Raw genomic sequence first — 22578 nt, 5'->3', positions numbered from 1 at the left:
AGCGGGGTGCACATAAACAGAAAATGGAGGAGGAAGCTTTGCCTTTCCTCCTGCACTCTTTCCCATTATGATTAACAGATTTTACAGTTACAAAAGCCGTAACCTGCTAAATGAAAACACTCTAGCAGACAGGCGATCACAGATGCATGACAGGGGCATGCAGTTAATATACCTTGGGCTCTATCACTGGGGATAGCTGGTTCCCATCGACACACTGCAGCAGAAAGAAGGATTTCAAGCATGTGGAGAAAGAGAGACCTGTGTTAGTCGCAAACAGCAACTCAGGACCACCTGCATGCTTACATCTGCAGGGCTCATTGCTTCCCTCCCCGTCTTTATGTCAGGTGATCACCACCCATGGAGGAAACACTGATCACTGTCCAGGTCATGGACAGATGTTCTGGGCAGCTGCCAGCAATCTGACTAGGAGGAGCAAGAGGCACAGGACCACAGGAACAGAGCCACTGAATGGGCCCTGTGGCTCCTGCTGGCTCCAGGCTTCATGGGTTTCCACTGTAATTACCAGCTCTGGTCCACTGCTCAGAGCAAGGGACTGTATGCAGCAGGGCTCCATTAAGGTGCTGTGTCAGAGGAGGATCCCCTAGTCTCCAGTGACCTTGCTCAAGAACCTGCAACCTATCCCTCCAGCATAAGGGTCACCCATACGGTCAAGAGCCCCTGACCCTCAGATATGGGGCCACAAAACTCTCCTCATATCTTTCTAGACTCAAAAAAGCTTCTTCTACAGTGTTCTAAATTATTCCATAACTCGCTCCTGGGCTCATCAACTTTATTTACATTACTTCCTCATTCAAAATCTATGTAATGCTCCCAAGTGTCTCTGGGGATGTAGGGTCAGGATTCAAGACCTTCTATGGTTTGATCAGACTCAATGGATCTACACTTACATCTTCCTGCTCCCTACACCTCAACATCTCCATCAATTCCTATCCTGCCTCTATGATGCCTTGGGCCACTCCTGACTGGTTTTCTCAAAATGCTCATCCCCATCAGCTTTAGAAAGGCCTCTATCAAGTGGGACCAGATGTCCCAGCACTGCTGGGTAAGAAGTAGTAAGTCAGGAGTCTTTATGGAGACACTGATGGGCTGACCTTGTCCACAGGTTCACTTCTCAGGTCTTCTAGACTACACGAGAGCTTTTTCTGAGCCCTGGAAAAAACACAAAAGACAGCGAACAAAGAAAGAGTTACTGGAGAAGGAAGTGCCTGGTGTCAGTTATGCGGAGGATATTCCAAGTGTTTTACTAGTGTCCTGTTAAGTGGGTTTCGGGTCAAGTTCAGGAAGAAGAACCACCCTCTCATCATAACCATTACATAGGAGACTGGCCCATTTCAGGGGATAGACTGGTCAGATAATGTGTTGCTGAGGGCACAAGGGCATCATTTAAATCCAAATCAAAAGACTGTGGCATTCTTCGAAAATCTAGAATACACTCAATTCTTTTACATCAATGGGAGCTAACTGTTATGTGGTTATAAAAGACAACCTGCAGAATCAAAAGAGAGGAAAGGTGCCAATCCTGCCTTGTCTGTGAGTCTAAGATGGAATCCAGGGAGGAAGGCGCTGTGCCACACTAAAGACGAGCACGTTAGCCAGCCACAGCTCCATATGCTAGCACCTTCTCACCCTTTGCTCTGGCTCTGTCTGCCCTGACTAGCCTGCTCAGAGGAATTTGTTTTCTCAGAGGTTATTTTGCAGAGAAGGGGACTAATTATATAGAGAAGAGGTAAATGCCACTGGTGGTCACAAGGGTTACCTTGTGGTAAGTCTCCTCGGCAGTGATATTTCTCAGTTTATGTGAATAAAGCAGAACCTCTTGGTACACTGGTCTCTTGTGAGTCTGGTTAGTGTGAGTTAACTGGTGTTGACTTTCTCCTAAGTGAACTCATAAACTAAATTTCTTACTGTGCGAAACTGACTGGCCAACTGCCATCTTTGACACTGACATTTTTCTTTAGAGCTAAAGGGCGAGGCAAACAATCACTCTCCAGAAAGTGGGGTCCTGAACACGTATGTTCAGGAGACTCAGTAGCATTCTAGAGAAGCTTCCATCATACTTAAGGCCAATTTCCCCAGACACCTTGGCTGAAAGACGGTCTGCTCTTGGCAGTACAGACTCTAGCTCTCCATTACATGGGGCCCAACTTGGAAATGTGTTATAAATTGTTAAACACAACAACTGTTGAACACAACAATTTCTAGGGAACTAGAAATAGGTTCATTTTGGAGGGAGCCAGGCAGGTGGCAGACAGATAATCCCACAGGCCAGCCCATTATAAGCTCATTGCCATGTGCAGCTTCCCCAAAGCAATTGGACCAACCTCCCTGCAGCAGAAATGGCTCTCCCTGGGGAGCCTAGACTGTCGCAGGGCTCCAGGACTCCTGAGAGCAGGATGGACTTTCAAGAGAGCCTGATGAAAATGAGACACACATGACGGGATGCTCCCAGCCCCAAAGAGCTGCTGGAGGGCACAGATGACCCACGGCCACCTCTCCTTTGAGAACCCAACCCCTGGCCAGGTCTTTTCTTAGTGACAATGGCCCAGACCCTTAGCCCACAGGAAGGGAAGCCCCTCTATGGCCAGAGGAGGTAGGCACAATTCATGACTGCTCCATGGCTTGGGCCACATTGTGGCTACTTCCAGGGCCTGGCCTGCCGCTCTGACAGTGGAAGGGCAGGTGTGCCCAGGACATGGTGGCTGTGCTCATGACCACACATGGCCAGTTCCTACAATGCAGGAGCCCCCAAAGGGGTGTGAGGGCACAGCAGCTCTGGAGAAATGATCAGGCCTCCTACCTGGTTTCCAGTGATTTCTGTGGGAGTGGAGGTGGCCCCACGGTGGGAGAGCTGCATCTTGGAGGCATCTGCACCAGAAACATAAGTCACTGTAGAGGATGGTTACTATCTGGAGACCTTTCCCTTCTTTGGGGAATTCCCCCTTCGGGAGTTGCACTTCCTCCCTTGGGTATAGCCACGGTGGCTGTGTCAATACGGGTGCCTTGCCCTTTCAAGATGCCAAGGAGAAAGGAGTATTGAAAACCTAGGCCAAACCTGTTCTTCCTTCCCAGACCTACACCCACATGCCTGCAGTAGCGTCCTGACGCCTGCACCCCTGGGATCCTGCNTACGGGTGCCTTGCCCTTTCAAGATGCCAAGGAGAAAGGAGTATTGAAAACCTAGGCCAAACCTGTTCTTCCTTCCCAGACCTACACCCACATGCCTGCAGTAGCACCCCTGGGATCCTGGGCTCCTGCCCTTTCTGAGCTCAGTTCTTCAGCTTTTCCTTTCATTCAGGGAGCCCACACACACCCTTTCAAAAACATGCCTCCTTGGCGTAGGCTAGCCAGAGTCGATATCTGTGACTTGCCTGGAGAAGCACTACACTGGCTATGAGCAACATCTACCACTGGCCCGGCCCTGCAGGGGTGTGGGGGACGTGCTCCCCTCATCAGATGGGCAGGCCATTAGGATAAAAGATCAGCGTGCACATCCTTATGGTACTAATACCTATAATGCAATATCGGGGTACAGGTGAGGGAGGGGATACCCCAGAAGAGGGCTTCAGAGGGGAGAGCACCTGAGAAACAAGAATGAGCTTAGTGAGAAGGCAAAAAAGGAAGAGCATTATGGGTGGACCAAACATGAGCTAATGGTGGTGTCTAAGGACAACACAGTCTGATGTCTTGGGTATTGTACCAAGTGCAAAGACAGCCTTTTCTCTAGAGCCCAGGAAGTACCTTTTTGGTCTGCTAGCAGGAGAACCCTGGCATTATAATACAGCTATTAAAAGCCTGGGATTTTTGGTCAGATAGATGTGGATTCAATTCCAGGTTCTGCCATTTACCTGCTGTGTGACCTGAAGTGGAATATTTACCCTCTCTGAGCCTCAGTTTCATCATAATACAGTAAGAATCCCAGGGGGTGTCATGAGGAGAAATGAGGTGAGCGTCAGGTGCAGTGCTCATTACAGGGAGCACACAGAGGTACTGAGTGTTAATCACTGCTATTTTATTATTCTCAGCAATCTAGAATAGGCTCATTATGAGCTCATTTTAGAATGTTCATCTGACTTGATAACATGGTCACTGGATGACACTTTTGCTCCTCCCTCAATTAAAAGAGTTGAGCTAGACCACTGAGACCCTTTTCAATTTGGCCGTTCTAGAGTTGCATGATCCTTTTACGTCCTGGGCCGAAGCCCCTTCTCCACTTGAGATCTGGATTTAGGAGTTGATTTGCTTATTTGTGTCCAGTCTAAATGCAGAGAGGTTCATATAAGAGGACCAGACTTTAAACAAGCAAGAGAGAATGGAAATCTGCATGCTGGTTACAGGGACTGGAGGGGAGGTCTGTGAAATAGGAACGTATCACGGCAATGGGTGAACCAAGACATAGTCATTCACTCAACAAATATTTGCATTCTCCTGGGCATCAGGCATTATTACAGACACTGGAGAAACAGGGAGAAAGAAAATGAAACCACCTTTGGTCTCAGCTTACATCACAGAGAGGAAAGACAGAAAGAAACAAGGAACTGGATTGAAAAGAAAATTTCTACCCTTGAAAAGTCCAGTTTCTACTAGCGTCCCTCTAGTGCTCATACAAATACTAATGCTGACTTGCGTGTGGCATTCAGCCTGCGCAGCAAATATGGAACACAAAGTGCCCTCCCTGCCCTGTGGCTTCCTACGGGCGCCCAGGTACCCAGAGACTCAAAGGTGGCTCCCAACGTGCCCTGGAAATCTGCTGGGGGAGCGTTTAGAACACAGGCCCGGGTCTGGGCCCCTCTCCACTCTCGATGCACTCCCTCAGGCCTCGGGGGCAACTGCATCCAATGAACTTCTCACCTGTCAAGGTTTCTACCTGACAGGTGCCTGATTCGATCCTCCCCCAAGCCCAGCGCAAGCTCCTAGGGCCCACTGAAACCCCACATCACAGATGGAAACACAGCACCTCTGGTTTAAATAATTCTTCCGGGCCTTTGTTGGCACTGTTCCACTTTCTGAAACTTCCCTCAAGTTCTTCTTCATTGATTGAGAGAGTTCTGTCTGCAGGCCCTGGAAGCAGTCAATGCAGAAGAAGGGATCATTCCTGCGGGATTCGTCTGAAAACTGATTATACCACACATTTCTAACAGTGTTTCTCCTTCATCAGGAAAGACTAAGAAATATATAAAGGGACATTATGGGTCTAATTTATAAGATTCTTCGGGGAACCTGAAGAAGGGCTGTCCTGAGGGTCATCTCAAGGTCAAAGCTCATAGGAGGAAGAGAGAGAAGGCAACCCTTAATATTCCTCCCTAAGCTTCTCATTCCTTGGCCAAGGGCAATGATGTTCTGACTCTGCCCCAAATAACAGAGGAGGAGCCAAAACAGGGCTGTGATACATGCACAGGACCAGCAGGAGCTCGGCAGCATGAGGTCCCTGAATACCCTCGAAGCAGCCCTCTCCAGTGAAGCAGCTGCTTTCCAGAGGTCAGTGACAGGAGCCCAGGTCAATGGCCCACTGTGCTTACTCGGACACTAATGCTGTCTGCATGTGGCATTCAGCCCGCGCAGCAAGTAGGAAACATAAAGCACCCTCCCTGCCCCATGTATTCTTACAGGAGCCCAGGTACCCAGAGACTCAAAGAAGGCTCCCACCGTGTCCTGGAAATCTGCTGGGGGAGCTTTTAGGTTCTCAGGAGGTGGACACACTCAAATCCCAAATGAGGGTATCAAACTGGTTTTTGGTCCAGGTTTGACTGCACTCACTACCTCTAAGAGGTATCCTGGAAAGGACACACAGGAGATCCCCCAAGGATGCATATTCCCAAGGGCCCACATTGAAGGCTCTATTTTCTTGATAATCTGCTTAGTCCATGGGAGCTCTGGCCTATCATTAGACATTTTTTTTCTAGACATTTTCTAGAAATCAATAGCTGCCAATTCCCGCCATCCAGGACAGTCTAATCAGCTCCATTATCCAGCGGAGGATCTTCTCCAAATGAAGATTAAGAACTTTGTAGCAAAATGCCACTGGATTTAACACAGAAGATGGAATACTTCTGGGAGAAAAGAGCAGAATCCTCCTTGCCCTCACCTTGAGTTGCCATCACGATCTCTTTCACCCTCCGATACTGGTTTAACAGCCCCGTGAGCTCCTCTATCCGACGGTCCTGTCATAGTGTGAGAGCAGACAATATGTAAACACCACCGCTGGCCTCTTGGAAGATTTCATCTGGGGGCTCAGACTACATTCTGGGCACACTGGGAAGGGATGCTATGTGGAAACCAAGGAGCACTTGGACGGGAAGCCCAGTGTCCAGCCTTCTTCCCACAGAGCCTAGGTTTCCCTTGTCTGCCTCTTAGGCAGCTGCAAACATTCTTGCCTCTACCCAAAGGTTAGGAGTCCAATCTCTAGCCATAATACAGTTCTTTCTTGACACAGCTATCTAGGGGCTTAAACACTTCCAGAAATAGGAAAACTATCTCCCTACCTTCCTGAGATAGCCTTTGGTTCACACGTTGTCCTCTGAAGCTACATGCAAAGAAAGATTAAAATAAAACTGTTCTATTTATCCCCAATACCCTCAACCTGTTCCTTAGGAGACTGAGATTCCTTGCACAACAGGTAAAATTCCCAGAGGAGAACAATTCTTTCGGCAAAGGCCTGGAAGCTTGGGAGGCCACACAGATTTGGGCATTAGACAGGCTTGGGTGTGAACCCTGGCTCCACTCCCTACTGTTAACAGACCTTGGACAAAACTATTCAAGTACTTTGAATGTCAGTTTCCTTATCTGTAAAATGCAGGGTTGTGATCCTCAGAGGTGATGGCCATCCCGGGTAAGTGCTCATGCTCTATAATTACAGAGGTGGCTACCCTAGGATTATGCAGGCGATCAGATGTGAAGAATGGAAGGCGGGTGGGGTAAACACATTGAGTGCTGCCTAGTGTCTCCGTGATGGGTCTATCACCAGATCGTGCACGTAGATTGGTGGACTGCTTTCAAGCTTTGCCAGGAGTCTAAGCAGCAGTTATGGAATTTGGCAGCAACCACAGTGGTATTTTTTGTCCTTATGCCAGCACGAACAGATATGACTTTAGTCTGCCTTTGGGAGACTTCACTTAGGCAAAGTCCCTAGGCATCAAAGCCAAAAACAAATGGCTGTGGCTCAGTCTCCAAAAGGCAGAAGCCATTCTCCTGATATCTCCCCGGGTCACTGGCCTGATGGGCATGGCCCTGCCCAGAATATCAGAGACTAGTAGGGATGAAACAGCCTGTCAGCAGAGGAAGAACAGGGCTGCCTTGATGGAACCATCTTACCTTGTCTTCATTGGCAACAAGCAAAGTTTCCATCCCCATTTTCAGACGTTGAATTTCTTGGTCTAAAAGAATTTAGGTGTAGGAAGAATTATTTACACATAGACAGCTACCCACACATGCTAAGATGCTAAGACTTTCCTTGTGAATAAATTGCAGAGCCCATGATGGTGTCTGGTATAGTCATTCTCATTAAGTATTTGTTGGACTACTAAATGAATGAGTGAAACTAGTATTTCATTTTCTCTTTGTAGAGAATAGTGGAGAAAATAAAAATTCCATTTTGAGTAAATGAAACCAAAAACCTTTAAAAACCAACATCTCAGGAGAATACAGACATTATTACTTGAGTGGGCATGTACCTGGGTTATAACTAATTTTGGAGAAAATCATACAGTCCCATGGATTGTAGCAAAGGAGAATTTAAAATAAGAAAGATAAAAAAAAGTCTACAGCTGAATGAAGACAAGAAAAAAATGATTATGTAAAAGAACTGGGTACTCGGCTTAATTTAAAATGCTATAGTCAGAATTGACTAAAGAATATTTAGATACATCTATAAATATATTAAAACAAATTCCACAGTTAGGGGAAACTATCTTATTTCAGAAACCTATAGAATCTCTCTATGGGCCAAGGCACTTGTGTCAGTCTGTGGTGAACAACCTAAGGCCTGCTATCACTCTGGACTTAATAGGGACTCTTGATTTCTTCCCAAACTTGTCTGGAGGGCGAGGTCAATGGCCAATGCCTAACGGAGCTGGAGGTCAGTCTGCTAGATATTTAGGTCTAGGGAGTGGCACATAGTTGCGTTTTCAAAACAAGGAAATATCCTCATTCCTAAAGTGATTCCTGTGAAAGGAAGAGGGGGTGTGTATATGAGAAAAGCCCAGGAGACAAGGGAACCAAAGTCATCCCATTTGCAACAAGGAAGAGTAGACTTGGGTATTCATTTTCAGAGGACAATACAGAGTGCTTGCTCACTATCTTAGGCTCTTGGCAACTGAAGATCAACTCCGCAGCTCTGTCTGTGGGAGGAGGGTGGTAAGCTTCATATGAAGACTGGCAAACCTCAGTGCTTTGTGGCAGAACACAATTTGAGCAACATATGACCAAAGGTAACTCCAAGAGTTACCAGATGATGGATTGGAAGCCCCGGACTCTAGAAGCATAGCGTGGAGGGGGAAAGGCTACCTGGCCTAGGATCAAGGCACAGGAAGCACTCTGTCCAGATTCAATATCACAGAGAGTGATGGCCCCAGCCTCCGCCTTGAGCCTTGGCAGGGTGGTGACCCAATCAAAAGCTTAGGAAGACACCAAGAAAGACTAGCGGAGGCATGAACATATTGGTCACTAAATTACTTCTCCAGCCTAAGCCATTGTTTCATGGCCGCTCAGCTTCCCACCCCAGTCAGGGACCCAAGCTAAGCAGTGTTGAGGCTGAGAGGGCCCTGGTAGTGGGGCCAATCCACAGGGCTACAGGACCTCCTCCAGGATCATTCTGCTGCCTGGTGGCTAAGAGGAGAAACTGGAAGGTATGTGATCATTTTGAATACAAGGTGAATCACTGTCAATATTAAATATGTGTTAATAAGAGTATTTGAGGATTCATCCTCTTTTTAATCAGCAGACTTGAACTGATAAGGGATCATTCACCTTCATTTCATTTAGCCAGTATTTCTTAGGAGACTACCATGGCTGCATGCTGTGCAAAGCTCTGGGGATATGGTCTTAAATAGGACAGACACAGTCCTTGTCTCATGGTGAGGAGAATAATTACACAGAGACCTCCCCAAATGCAACCCTGATGAGTTTTAAGTGCTATGAGGGAAACAAAAAGAATGCTGAGCTAGGGAAAAATAAGACCGGGGGCATCTGGTTGAGGGAGAGTGGCCAGAAAAGGCCTTTCTGAGAGGTAGCATCTGAAATCTGAGGAGGAGAAATAATGGATTTGTTTCTGTATCCTCAGGGCCTTGTAGGAGTATCAGGCAGGTATCCATTCAAGGAGTAAATAGATTGCTAAAGCTTCCCCTGTGGGAATGACACAAAGACAAGTCCTTCCAGTCACGTGCAAGGAAAAGCTCCTGAGGTGGCTGCACAGAGCTGAATGATCAGACTACAAGTGAGAAAAGCCTTCGGGGTGGAGTCTTCTGGACAGGGGAGGGGTTCACAGCAATGGTTCCACAGTAGAGCTGTGCGTTCTAGGCCCGTTCATGCACTCACACATGCACCTGTTCACTTGGACATGTTAGTGTACACAGGACATATGTGCACATCAGCAAGCCTACTCACACAGGCATACACACGCTCATGCACAGACACACATGCCCACTTACAAGAGCGGGCCCGGGGGCAACTGCACTCTCTCCCAGTCAAGCCAGTTACCTTTCTCTGTGTGGTCACTGTGCAGGGCTGCAGTCCGGGAGAGCTGGCTGTGCAGGCGCTCAATTTCTGCATCCTTCAGGGCCACCTGTTCTTGCAGTTGGGCTACCTCAGCCTGAAAGAGCAACAGAGGATCCCCCGCCAGCTCAGGGGGACTACCAGACTGTGACGATGTGCCTCAAGTCATTCACAGCCTGGGACCAGTGGGTTCTAGAACATGCTGGGAAGTCAGGAGCAAAGGTGCCAGAGGTGAGCCATTAGAGGTGCTTACTGCCGTCCCCACAACATGGAGCTCTGCTGATTCAACTCTTTCTCCCTGGCCAATCTGGCCCTGCCCTCAGCTCCTCCTACCCGACCAGGCTCTTTCTTCCCCTGCCCTCTGAGGCCCAATCACCCACTGCTGAGGCCTGAGGCGCTGGGACTGTGCTCAATGGGAGAGCTGCTGATGCACATTCTCTTTCTGGATGTGGTTTCCTTCTCCCAAGGTATTCACACAACAGCACGTATGTACATCATTGTAACAAGTACATTCATCTTTCATTTACCTGCACCCATACAGGAATATCAGTGGAAATCAAATCACTACTGGTAGACAGAGGGTGAGCCAAGAATACCTCCCTCATGTACTCTCTCAGCCTTCATGCACGGCCATGGCCTCTGCCCAGCCTCCAGGCACCTGTGCATGCTCACACACATGTACCTATATACAAGTGTTCAGATGTGCTGAGCAGATACACTTTTGCAAATAAAGTATATAAGTACAGCCACAAATGTTATACATATATTCATACGTAGACATGCATGGGCAGTTGTGCTGGGTGGTTCATACATCTCTACTAAGCACAGCAGTTTAAATCTCACACATAAAGGTAAGTGTGACTGTCCATGCCTTCCCATGCTCATGAGAAGATCAGAACCGTGTAGTTTCCATCCCAAGGGGCACATTGGCTTTGGAGCCAAATAAACTTGGATTCCCTCATTTCCTAGTTGGATGACTTTAGGCAAGTTAACTTTTCCAAGTTAACTTCTGAGTCTTGCTTCATCTCTAAAACAGGGAAAATAGCATTTACCTCAAAGGGCTGTGGGGAAGATTAAATAAGATAAATAAGATAATGGTCATGGACAACTTAGCCTAATGCTTGTTACATAGTAAGGGCTCAATAAATGCTGCTATTCTTGCTCCTCTCATCTTGTTCCTTTCCTAATGGATAACCAGGTAGTCCTCTGAGTACCAAACCAGACAAAGAAAGGGGGTGAGAACTAACTCAGGAGGCAGCTGGCATACAGCAAAAGCCTGAACTCTGGCCATCCCTCCCCATGTGGTAACCCAATCACATCCCCTCTTCTTTCCTCAAGGTCATAGAATGGAATGTCCTTTCCCACAGATGCCAGAGTTACCCTTCGAACAATTTCAAGTAACCAAATGAGTACTGAGCCCATTGGCAGTTCCTCTGCCAACAGGCCTTACAGTCAGTCAGGCACACTGACTGAGCACCCACTCTGCCTCAGCCCCAGTGCTCTCTGATTTCTTATGTCAAACCTCACTTGATCCTCATAGGAACCCATGGGAGGAAGCAACATTGCTGCGTGTTGCTACTGGGGAGACACCAGGAAGAGTGCAGGATTCGATGTCCAAGTCACAGGGCCACTCGGTGACCAGGATGCAAACCCCATCTGCTCAGGAGCCAGCTTCTGAGTCAACAGCACAGACGAAGGCCACTATCATGAGCCGAGGTCTCTCTGAGCCCACCTCAGGGTTTCTGAATGAAGCTTCCCTAACATCCCCCAATGGGAAAAGAGAGAGCCATGTAAAGAAAAGAGAAGTGGCAAGGGTAGGCTCTCCTTCCTCTGAAGGGCCCTACGGAGCCCTGTGCCTCTGTGCTGTGGCATCCACCCACAGAGGCTGGAGAGCAAGCCCAGCGGTGTCAAGCTGCTCGCTGAGACCTGTGGCCACACAGCGCTGTCTCCTAGCTCACTCGGGGCCTCTGTGCCTGTGGGCCTACAAACAACAGCCTCAGTTGCTTGTGAAAACCTTAGCTTTGAGCCTTTCAGTCCAAATGCCTCTCATTTCTACAAAAGGACCATGCTACTCTTAGAAGATCTTCTCCTAACCTTTCTTGGACCTTCAACGACCATTTTTCCCTTTCTTTGCAGCCTGAGTGAGAGCTGGTCTCTGTTAGGAATCTGCATGCCCAATTCTTGGCTCTGGGACCCACAGTGGATCTCAGTGATTTGGGCAAGGCAGAACCCAGCTCAACGAGGTCTCTTCTCTCTGAGGCCTGCCTCTGGGAGACATGATCTATTTAAAACCCTATAGACTAGGGGCCCCTGGGTGGCTCAGTCTGTTAAGCGCTAACTTCAGCTCAGTCATACTCTCACAGGTTCATGAGTTTGAGCCCTGTATGGAATTCTGTGCCAACAGCTCAGAGCTTGGAGCCTGCTTCAGATTCTGCCTCTTTCCCTGCCCCTCTTCCACTCACACTCTGTCTCTTTCTCTCTCTCAAAAATAAAACATAAAAATAATTAAAAAAATAAACTAAATGGCTGGGCCCCACATCCCATGTGTCAATTTCCGGAGAATAGGCCAAAAATGACAGGTGCTCTGTTGTGCTTAGCATAATGCCTGTCCCCATAGCTGGGAAGTCTACAACAGGCTACAAGCCCTCTACCTGACCATGAGGGCAAAGTGTGCCACTGCCATGGCCACAGAGGCTGGAGCTGCGTGGCAAAAGGTCTGAGGCAAAGGTGTGCAGACTGGCGCCAAGGAGAAGGGTGCTCCCAGCTCCCTGCAAGTACTTGGCCTCGTTAACCCCAGGGAGCACCCCTGACTGCTGCTGCCATGGAAGATGAATCACCTTCAGGGGCTGACAAGCTTTACACAGAAAACTAAAGAACTTTTGAGGACAGTACAGGCTTTTACTTGCAGGGAATCAGGATTTTATAAGAAAAAGGCCATGGTTTTTGGAATGACACAGATCCAGGTCTGGACCTCACCTTGGCCACCCTGGGCCTCAGTTTTCTAGCCACTGAAATGGGGATAATAAATCAATGGACCTCACTGGTTATTTTATGGAACAGAGGAGAAAATGTAGGCAAAGGGCTTGAGGCTCTGGGACACATAGGAGGCGCCCCACACCCAATAGTTACTAAGTAACCTGTAGTATCTCAAAGCTTTCTGTGCCAAGGCAAAGAGATCAGGTGACGTAAAGAGTTGTTTGGTTTTATGATACGTGGTGTGTACAACTACAAAGGCTTTCCCAAGACAGGATTCGCTCCAGTGGAGCGCTGTGACAGAAGGTTCTGAGCTATTCGAGAAAATCACTGCTGCTGGACGGATACAGCACAGTACACACAAGGGTCCACTTAGATAAAAACAGATCGGGAGATAAAGGGCTGGGATTGCCTAGGGTTGGTGCTGACTTGGTGAGCTCTCGGGAAAGTTACTGAACCGCCCTGTGTCTCAGCTTCCCTGTCAGTAAAACGGTTAAGAAAATCACTTTATACAAGGGATTATACAGACATCAATATCATGTTCGGGGTTTTAATAGCATGACATAAATTGCATAGAAATTATCAATGCTAGAAATTGGGAGAAAGAGTAAGCGAGACTCCCCCCAAAAGAGAAATTCCTAGAAGGAAATATTAATAGTGGTAGCTCCAGGGTGGTATAGGAGTGACTGTTATCCACTTTTTATGGTTTAAAGATTATAATGAGTATTGTTTTTATAATCATTAAAAGTTAACTTACAGAAAAAAAGTATAAACTAGAAGTTAAGAAAACTCTTAAGCACTTTTTAAAACTCGAGTAAGAAATAAAAGTGAAAATCCAGTAACATCTGTCGGTGGCACTGCAGAGACCTTAGTGAAATAGCAGGTGTGCATTCAGGGGGCTACCTGGCCCAGGCTCCCTCAACCAGGAAAGCTCCTCCAGGGCTATTCCTTCCCCAGCCCAGACTGCCTAGCTCCCCAGTTCAATAGAAACATGATTTAGTTAAAACAACAGTCAAAGTATACATATATGGAATGCATTCAATGTTAAAAATAAAGCATGCTTATTTAAACCAACTGATTATTAAAAGGGGCAGCTAGGGGCACCTGAGTGGCTCAGTCAGTTAAGCACTGGACTTCAGCTCAGGTCACGATCTCACGGTTCGTGGGTTCGAGCCCTGCATCAGGCTCTGTGCTGACAACTCAGAGCCTGGAGCCTGCTTCAGATTCTGTTTCTCCCTCTCTCTCTGCCACTCATGCTCTGTCTCTGTCTCTGTCTCTGTCTCTCTCTCAAAAATAAACATTAAAAAATTAAAAACAAAATAAATAAAAGGGACCATTAAATTTAAAGTGATGCAGCCAGTATAACATTGGCATTCATCTGCCTTAAGACTTTTCACTTGCTTACAGGCCCTGCCTTTCTGGTCCCGTGTCGGCTAAGGGACGCTCGGGGACACAGTAAGATGAAGGAGACTCAGTTATTCCAGCAGCACATGATCCCACGGGGCTATTCCTAGGAGAAGAGCCTTCCTGGATCAAAGCTGTTTACTTGCACAATCTGTGCACTGTTGTGTGTGTACACAGTAGGGTCCATCCGTACTTTTCCAACTCAAACCCCGAGCCTGAACACAGACCCTCCCCACCGGGCCTCAGCACCTCTCTGTAAGTGTAAGAACTGCCTTTTACCTTTGTGGCCTTCAGCTTCCATTCATACTGATTCCGTTCATTCTCCAACTCTTCCACCTTGATTTTGAGGTGCCTAAGCTCTTGCAGTAACTCCTAGAGGGATAAGGGAGAACAACAAAGTTCTGATGGTTACAGAGCATGATGTTCTCTGGATCTACAACCCTGGTTAGGCACATGCAGGGGAGGCTGGGGGCAGGGGGCTTCCGCGTCACGTTCAACACTGCAGCTTGAATCTTTAAACATGGTCCTGTTTCAGCAAAATTTGCCGGGGCCATTAGAAAACAGAAGCCAGGCGGTTCCAGGCATAGGAAGAGAAAACCTTTTTTTTCTCTTTTCTTTTTTCTTAGAACCTGTTCTGCCTGCCCCTCCCTTCCTTCCTTCCTTCCTTCCTCCCTCCCTCCCTTCCTTCCTTCCTTCCTCCGGGGCCATTAGAAAATAGAAGCCAGGAGGTTCCAGGCATAGGAAGAGAAAACCTTTTTTTTCTCTTTTCTTTTTTCTTAGAACCTGTTCTTCCTGCCCCTCCCTCCCTCCCTCCCTTCCTTCCTTCCTTTCTTTCTTTTTTATAAATAGTTTATTGTGAAATTGGTTTCCGTAGAACACCCAGTGCTCATCCCCAAAAGTGCCCTCCTCCATGCCCATCTCCCCCCTTCCCCCGACATCCATCAGTCCTCAGTTTGTTCTCAGCATTCAAGAGTCTCTCATGGTTTGCCTCTCTCCCTTTCCCCCACCATTTCCCCCTTCTTCTCCCCCATGGTCCTCAGTTAAGTTCCTCCGTGCCTGCCCCTTTCTGACATCCACGTCCTCTGTGGGGTGTGCCCAAATCATGGACAAATGTGGGGTGGGGGGAGGGCAGGACAAAGAGGACTTGGGAGCAAGAGGAACAGAGATGCAAAAATGAAGCAGCTTCTTACAGACAAAGTAGCAGAAAGCAAGCTAGGTGGGAGCACCTCTCTGTGCTGGGGGGCAGGCAAGGAACCCCAAGAGGAGCATGTGATCCTGGAAGGCTCCGGAGAGGAAGGGACAGCCAGCAGGACACAAAACACTAAGATAACAAATGCCAAATGCCAACTGCAGATCCAGTCTGAGTGTTCTGGCCCAGGGGCGGGGGTCGGCTTGAAGAAAGGAGGGAAGGAGAAGGCATCCCGGCAGAGGGCAGATACAGGAGGCAGAAAGGGAGACCATCTGTTGGGCTAGGGCAGAGGACAGGTGGCACGATTGGGGGTGGGGCCAGAAAGGAAGAAGGGCTTTGGATGAAAATACAAGGAGCTCCGAGGCCATTCTTTGGCAGTAGGGAGCCACTGAAGGTTGCTGAATGAGGAAGGGATGGTTGAACAACTGGCGCATGGTGAGGTGGAAGTCAGGTTTGTTTCTTCTGACTACAGAACCCTTGCTCCCTAAACTACTCCTTCAGCAAAGATGATACCCTGAGCACCCCTGTCCCAAACCAGGTTTCCTTTAATGGACAATTGGTCCAGCCAGCTGGCTCCTATCAGAAAAATTAGTGTGAAAGTGATCACTTCCAGAGTTTTTGAATTCCAGATTCCCACAGACTCCCAACCTAACCCCTCCAGGCAGGGATCTCACGGCTGTCATGGCCCAAGTAGAATGCTTAACTCCCCCTTTTAGACCTTCCAATCTCACCCAATGGCAGCTCCCTCCACCTACCTCCCTGTGCCAGAAACCTGGGGTCCATCCTTAGCATCTTCCTCTTCCCACAGATGCAATCCATCCCCAAGCCTTGTTAATTCTACCTCCAAGGAAATGGATCTCTCCTTTCTCTCCAACTCAACCACCACTACTCTGATCTAGCGGTTCATGACAACAGCCTGGGCAGTCTCTCCAGGGGTGGCTCCTCTGTTGTCTTGCCCTTCTTGAAGCCACTGTCCCCCACGGCATCTAGGGGAACAATACAATTAAAGGACAAATCTGATCCTGGTGCTCCCCCTGCTCCTCAAAACTCATATGCCCCACCAGCACTGCCTGGCCTGACCCAGTGTCCTGCCTGCCACTTGGATCACTCTCTCTCCCCAGTGATGTTCCAACCAAACTGGATACCTTTTAGTTCCCCTTTCTGCTATGGCCCTTACACACACTGCTCCCTCTTGTCTGGAGTGGTCTGCCAGGTGAATTCCCACCAGTCCTTCCTCAGGCCTCCACAGATAAGCAGTCCTGACCTCTACACCATATTCAGGTCCCCTTTCCGTCCTCTGGTGTGGTACCCTGTATCTCTCCTACGTCATTTGCCATACTTATTGGTCTGATTGCTAATGGCTAGTTTCCTCCCGTGTGAACTCCATGAGGGGTTTGGCTAACTCCAAGTCTGTTTTGCTCACCTCTGGAACATGGTAGGTGTGCATAGTTCCCAATGAATTAACATAGGAAATTCAATTCATCATTTAACTGGCCTGGAGCTCTTTGTGTTCTGAGATAGTCTGCCAGAAAGTTACACTGCTTACTGCTTACACCTGAACTTTGTAGGATAATTCACTAAGGTTTCCTTACAGCCAAGGTAAACATTTGTGGATGCCCCTTTTTAAAAATGGTCTTCCAAGCTAAGGTCATTGCACCCTTGACCTGCAGCATTAGATTTTAAGGCCTGGTGGGAGTTGCAGCCGACCCAGGATGGTTTTCTGAGAATGTCTGTGGCCCTGCCTGAGAGGCCGCCACCACGGGGACACAGAGCATAATGATGGCCAGGCTCTGATGACCTTTGGCACATCCTCCTCTTTCTAGGTTGTCTGTGTTGCCCATCATCACCTATAAACACTGGTGCAAATGTTAGCCTCTTTTAGACGTCTTTCTGGGTTGACTCACTCAACATGGGGGGCACCCAGCACTTCCCTATTCAAATCCACAGTTACCTCTGGACTCTCATTTTTCCCCCTTGTCATTTAATGTAGGAGAAAATGTCCCCACCTCAAGTTCTTCTACGTTCTCTTCGATAGTGGGTCTTAGAGGCAGAGACTCATCTCTATGCAACTGCCATCACCAGGTCCAGTCAGGTCACACAGGCCCTGGTCCCACCAGGATGAAGGGCCAAGTCAAGAACACCAGTCAGATATACCCCACAGGGTCCAGAGGTCATGATATCCCTCTAAGGCGATTAGGTGGGGAATTTTTCCTAGAAATTCAGATGATGACCTAATTGTCATAGCAAAAGGAAACTGATGTTCTATTTTCTCACTAGGGATTAACTTCTTTAAAAATAAACTTGAAAGGATTCTTTCATGGTGCTATTTTTTCTTAAAAAAAACAAAAAAACAAAACAAAACCATGAGATAAAATGTCATTTAATCTCCTAGCCCAGGAAGAAAATCAGTGTCTGAATGGTACTTGGGAAGGGGAATCTTGAGGCTGTCTTTTGTGTGAATGACCTATCCCTCAGGGCACCTGACACACCTCATTCCCAGCCCTGAGGAAGGCCAGTGCCACCGCCTGGCCAAGGGTTGGCCTCACCCCCTCAGACCCTGCTCCGGAAGGGTGAGTGTCGCAGAGCTCAGCTCACACCCCGAGGGGAATGTGAGTCCCAAGCTCTGCCCGGAAGTTAACAATAGAGCCATGTTCAAGCCACTGCACTCATTTGTGGTTAGGAGAAACCCCGGCCCCTCCACCAGTGAAATGTCCCCACACGCATGCTCTGATATACTTAAGTGTGGTTCCTACAGGTGACCCCTCCCAACAGGCACAGTCCTGGCCGCAGGGCGAGGGCTTGGCCGCCACCTCCTCAGGGCAGCCCCTACTGAGTGAGAGGCGCTCTTGAATCTGCCTGTGGATGTCCAGCTGCAGCCTACACATCTGCTCCTGCAGCTCACTGATCACATTCAGAACCGACTGCAGGAAGGAAGAGAGAGGAGAAAAGAGCACTCAGGGTCAGTCAGCTCTCAGACACAGAGCTTCCCAGGAGAGCAGCCCAGAGAGACAGAAGCATGCAGGGGGCGAGCTGCAGGCTGCAAGCCAGAGGTGACCACCCACTCTCTTCAAGGGAATGAAAAGACATGGCATTTTTCCGGAGACTCGCCCCCTCTACGGGTGGTCCTGCAGTGTGAACAAACCCCCAGCAGCTCCTCTGTGCCACGCGGTTGGGGTGGCGTGGGGGACATCCTTGCACATCAACGAGGCACAGGGCCCTGTGGCAGCAGCAGAGACACGCACGCAGACAGACACGTCCCCTCTTACACACACCTGTGTGCAGATGCCCCCCAAACACGCCAACACCCACCTGCAGGTGATGTGCAGCATACACCACACTTAGGCATGCTAGTACGTCCCCAACTCTAAACCCTCCCTCACGCCCTACACCAGACCTTACTCCTTCACCTCCCACTCCAAACCAGACCTCCTCTGTAGCCTAGAGAACATTTTGGCCCTTTCACGGCCACTTTGAAAGATAGCTGCAGCCCCTGGAATGGATGCCTATTCAGTTCTGAGTCCCTCTCGCCCACAGGTCTGCTGGGCTCTCCTTTTCTACTCCACAGACATTCAGTCACCATGCAGAGACACAAACGTGATCATGACAGGCTGTAAATGCCACCGTCCAGAAAACCATGGCGCTTCCAGGAAGCAGCAAGTGTCTAGTTCTGTGTGAATCTAGAGGAAGGGATGGCATGAGTCTAGGTGATGTCAAGCAGGCACATGCCGGACCCCTTGCCTGAGGGTGGGGGTAAAGGAGAGAGAGTGCCATGTGCCGGGGAACATGGTACGTGATGGTGCCACTTGGCAGCAAGAAACCCGAGAGGCTGGGGGAAGCTATGAGCAGCCCATGTGGAGCAGGGATGTGGACTTAAGAAAACACCACAACAGAGCAGAACAGAGACCTAGGGGGACAGTGAACCTGTTAGGCCTCCTTGTCCACTTTCACTGATATTCTAAGCGCTGGCATCTGGTACCGGGGTCAGTCACGGGCACTGTGACACGGGAACTGCCCAGGAGTGCTAGAAAGAAATTGCCCATCTCCAGTAGCCACAGTGGGGTCTAAGAAGAAAAACTCCTATCCCGTATCTGGTCTTAGAAACCCCTTCTCCAGTGCAGAAGGGAAACGGGATCTGAGTGGCAGTTTGGGGCTGAAAGGGAGCTGGGCAAAGGTGCCCGCCCTCCTGTCCGGTGATACCATTTGGACTCAGAGCTGCAGGGCAGTCCTCGCTGTCATCAGCAGGCCTGGGTCCTCCCAGCCACTCGCCCTTTGAGCTATCTCACTTGAACTGGCCCACAGACAGCACAGGCTGTCTTCTTCCAGGGTCATCTGTTTTACAAGGCATTTTCCTACCAAGATGAGAGGACTGGGCTGAGAAGTCAGGGTGGCCTTTATGGGCCTGAGTGCCCTGGACCTCAGATCTCTACCCAGCTTGTTACCGGTCCCTGCACCCTGATAGGCCACTTACCAATGGGCTGGGGCCATACCTGCCATCTGTCTTCTTATCTGCAGTCCTAGTGCAGACACTGGGCTCTGATATGGCTTTTGTTCTCTGTGCAATGGGTTCCAAGGCCCTTGCTGGCTTAGCGCACATGCCTGACAAGGGTAGAAGATTCCCGCCTGACTGGCCTGAGCTACCAGGCATCACAGTTCAGCTCTCTCTCTACTGCCATGAACTTGCCACACGGGGAGGTGTTAAATGGAGGAATGACGATCTACATTCAGTTTGTTCATGCTTTTTCATCTGGAAAGTCTCGGGGTCTTTTGGTACTTTAACTACTTAGCATACCTGCTGGGTGGGACGAATTAAGGGAGGAAAGGAGTTGGAATTGGAAGCCTAAGGGGGAAGGTTGGGGGGGTTAGCTAAGCACAAAGGGCATGTTGGGGGTTCAGGTAGTTTCTAGATGAGCAACAGCAAGTTAAGGGAGATCTTTCCAATGGCCTTGATCTTTGTCAAGTAGATAAGTAAGGTTGTCCTCTCAAAGGGCACAGCAGTGAAACAAAAGGAGGTACAGGTTTAGAATGTGTAGGCACGAGAAGAGGAAAGGTAGGTGTGGATAAAAGCAAGACTAAGGAAAGGGGAAGATGCAGCTGGGAATTCATTAGCATGGCGGCAATTAAAAAAAAATTATCTAACCCTCTAACCAAGAGCCCTGGGGCAGAGGGAAGGATTGCAAGTTAATCAAGGATGAAGCTAAAAGCAATCCCTCAAGGTAAAAGATTGGCATTTCCCTCCCCCAAAGAGGGAGGTCAGCCTGTTAGGGGTGGTGAAACCATGATGGGCAAAGGCACAATGTGCTTGAAGCATGCGGGCAACTGCAGACTCGTTTTCACTTTCACTTTTCTATCTCCACAGGTTACCTCGAGGGGTTAGCCGGGGAGCCTTAGGCCAAGCACCCAGCACGGAGCCTGTCACACAGGAGGCATCCGACAAATGGGAGTTTGCTTCCCCCACTGCTGTTCTTTGCAGGTGTTTGATCCATAAGAAACGAACCAAACTGGGAGAACAGAAAACACCCAATGGTGACACAGTGAAGGCTCACGTGACATCGGTGGCTGACAACAAAAGCCCAGCAGCTCCACACTCTCTGGGCACACTCACCTTATTGGCCACTCTTTTCCAGAACCTTTAGTCCCTAGTCCACTGGCCTTGCTGGTTTTCAGACCTGCTTGTCTCTCTCTATAGAAGCTTTCCTCAAATGGTAACCCTCTCAAATGAGGAGTCTAAACTTGCTGCCTGGTTTCATCATCCCATCCATTCCTTCCCTCCCCCTGCACCAGCAGCCTCTGTCTCCAGGACTGACTGATGAGGGGCAGGGCTCTTCCCCACGACTCCAGGACCCTCTTCTTGGTTAAATTACAGGCATGCTCCTGTCCTCAAGCTGCTTGCCTCCCTCTTGAAGTGTTTCCTTCCCTACGTTTAGTGATCTTCTACCACTCAGATTCTTCTGACCTCTTTTACTCCTTTTCTGACAACCGAGCTATCACTCCAGTCTGTCTACGTTTTTATGGATCCCAATGCCGGCTGGTCCAGTTGATTTTTCATTGACTTCATGTGATCACTGTTTTAAGACCTTCTAGATCGGTGTCCCCATTATCCATTAAAAATGTTCAATTAGGGGTGCCTGGGTGGCTCAGTTGGTTAAGCGTCTGACTTCAGCCTAGGTCTTGATCTTGTGGTTCATGGGTTCCAGCCCCATGTCAGGCTCTGTGCTGACAGCTCGGAGCCTGGAGCCTGCTTCAGAGTCTGTCTCCATCTCTCTGACCCCTCCCTACCTCACACTATGTCTCTGTCTCTCTCTCTCTCTCAAAAATAAATAAACATTAAAAAAATAAAAATAAAATGCTCAATTGGCAGGAGGGGTAAAGGCAGAAGACTCTCACCCCCTACAATAAACCTTCCTAGAGATGGTCTGTAGATGCTATTATTATGGGGGTATCAATATGCCCATCTTCGTATCCATCCTATAATCTTCTAGCTTATCCACAAGATTCCCCAAGCAGGGTTCATGTGATGCCTCACAGAAGTGTGCATTTACCAGGTCTATCCCACCAACATGTTCCTGGCCAGATACAGGAGGTCAAGCTGATGTAACTCACTTTCTTTTTTAAATTTTTTAGTCAGAGATTAAGAGCCCGTGAGCAAGAGAGAGAGAGGGAGACAGACAGGGAAACAGAAGATCCAAAGTAGGCTCTGCCCTGAGAGCACAGAGTCCAATATGGGGCTTGAACACAGAAACTGTGAGATCATGACCTAGGCCAAAATCAGAGTTGGACGCTTGACTGACGAAGCCACTCAGACACCACAATGTAACTCACTCTTAATGAACACAATTCCTCCTTCATCTTCTGGCCTCCCGCAAACCATCATGGGCTTGACCCCAGCCTCGATAGACTAAACTTTATGGAGCGCATCTAACTTTCTTTGCCATCTGGGGGGATGAAAAAGAAACAGTTCACTTCCAGTTTGCTAGCAACTCACCCTATTTCTCTGATACCTTAAAATTCACTTATAACAAACAGTTTGGGGGCCACTGTCCTACGTTCTTTGTGCCTGAGGCATCAGTGGAATAGAGCCCATTCTTTCTTTGATCTTCTTATGGAGAACAAAACTGTAACAAGTCTCTCTCCTGTCCTCAGCATTGTCCTTTTGTTCGGGGTTTGCCCCTGATGCTGCTGCTCCTGTGGGTGCACTTTGTTTCATCCTTTCTATCTTTTATTATTTTTTAATGTTTATTTATTTTTAAGAGAGAGAGAGAGAGTGAGAGAGAAAGAGAGAGAGAGTG

General features: G+C 48.6%; 1 protein-coding gene across 4 annotated transcripts in view; it reads right to left on the bottom strand.

Moving 5' to 3' along the window:
- PPFIBP2 (PPFIB scaffold protein 2) overlaps nt 1–22578 on the bottom strand; it is a 147827-nt gene that overhangs the window by 20546 nt on the left and 104703 nt on the right. For all 4 annotated transcript variants that reach the window (XM_077772828.1, XM_077772830.1, XM_077772831.1 and 1 more), the window contains exons 7-14: nt 14383–14475; nt 9712–9823; nt 7330–7391; nt 6104–6179; nt 4976–5079; nt 2819–2886; nt 1113–1170; nt 173–214 (exon numbers count right to left, since the gene is read on the bottom strand). In XM_077772828.1, the coding sequence (XP_077628954.1) occupies nt 173–214; nt 1113–1170; nt 2819–2886; nt 4976–5079; nt 6104–6179; nt 7330–7391; nt 9712–9823; nt 14383–14475 (615 nt within the window). The remainder of the gene's footprint in view (nt 1–172; nt 215–1112; nt 1171–2818; nt 2887–4975; nt 5080–6103; nt 6180–7329; nt 7392–9711; nt 9824–14382; nt 14476–22578) is intronic.

Source organism: Crocuta crocuta, unplaced genomic scaffold (assembly GCF_008692635.1).
Source record: "Crocuta crocuta isolate KB4526 unplaced genomic scaffold, BGI_CrCroc_1.0 scaffold382, whole genome shotgun sequence".
NCBI classification, from domain to species: Eukaryota; Metazoa; Chordata; class Mammalia; order Carnivora; family Hyaenidae; genus Crocuta; species Crocuta crocuta.
This window is presented reverse-complemented; position numbering and strand designations above follow the sequence as displayed.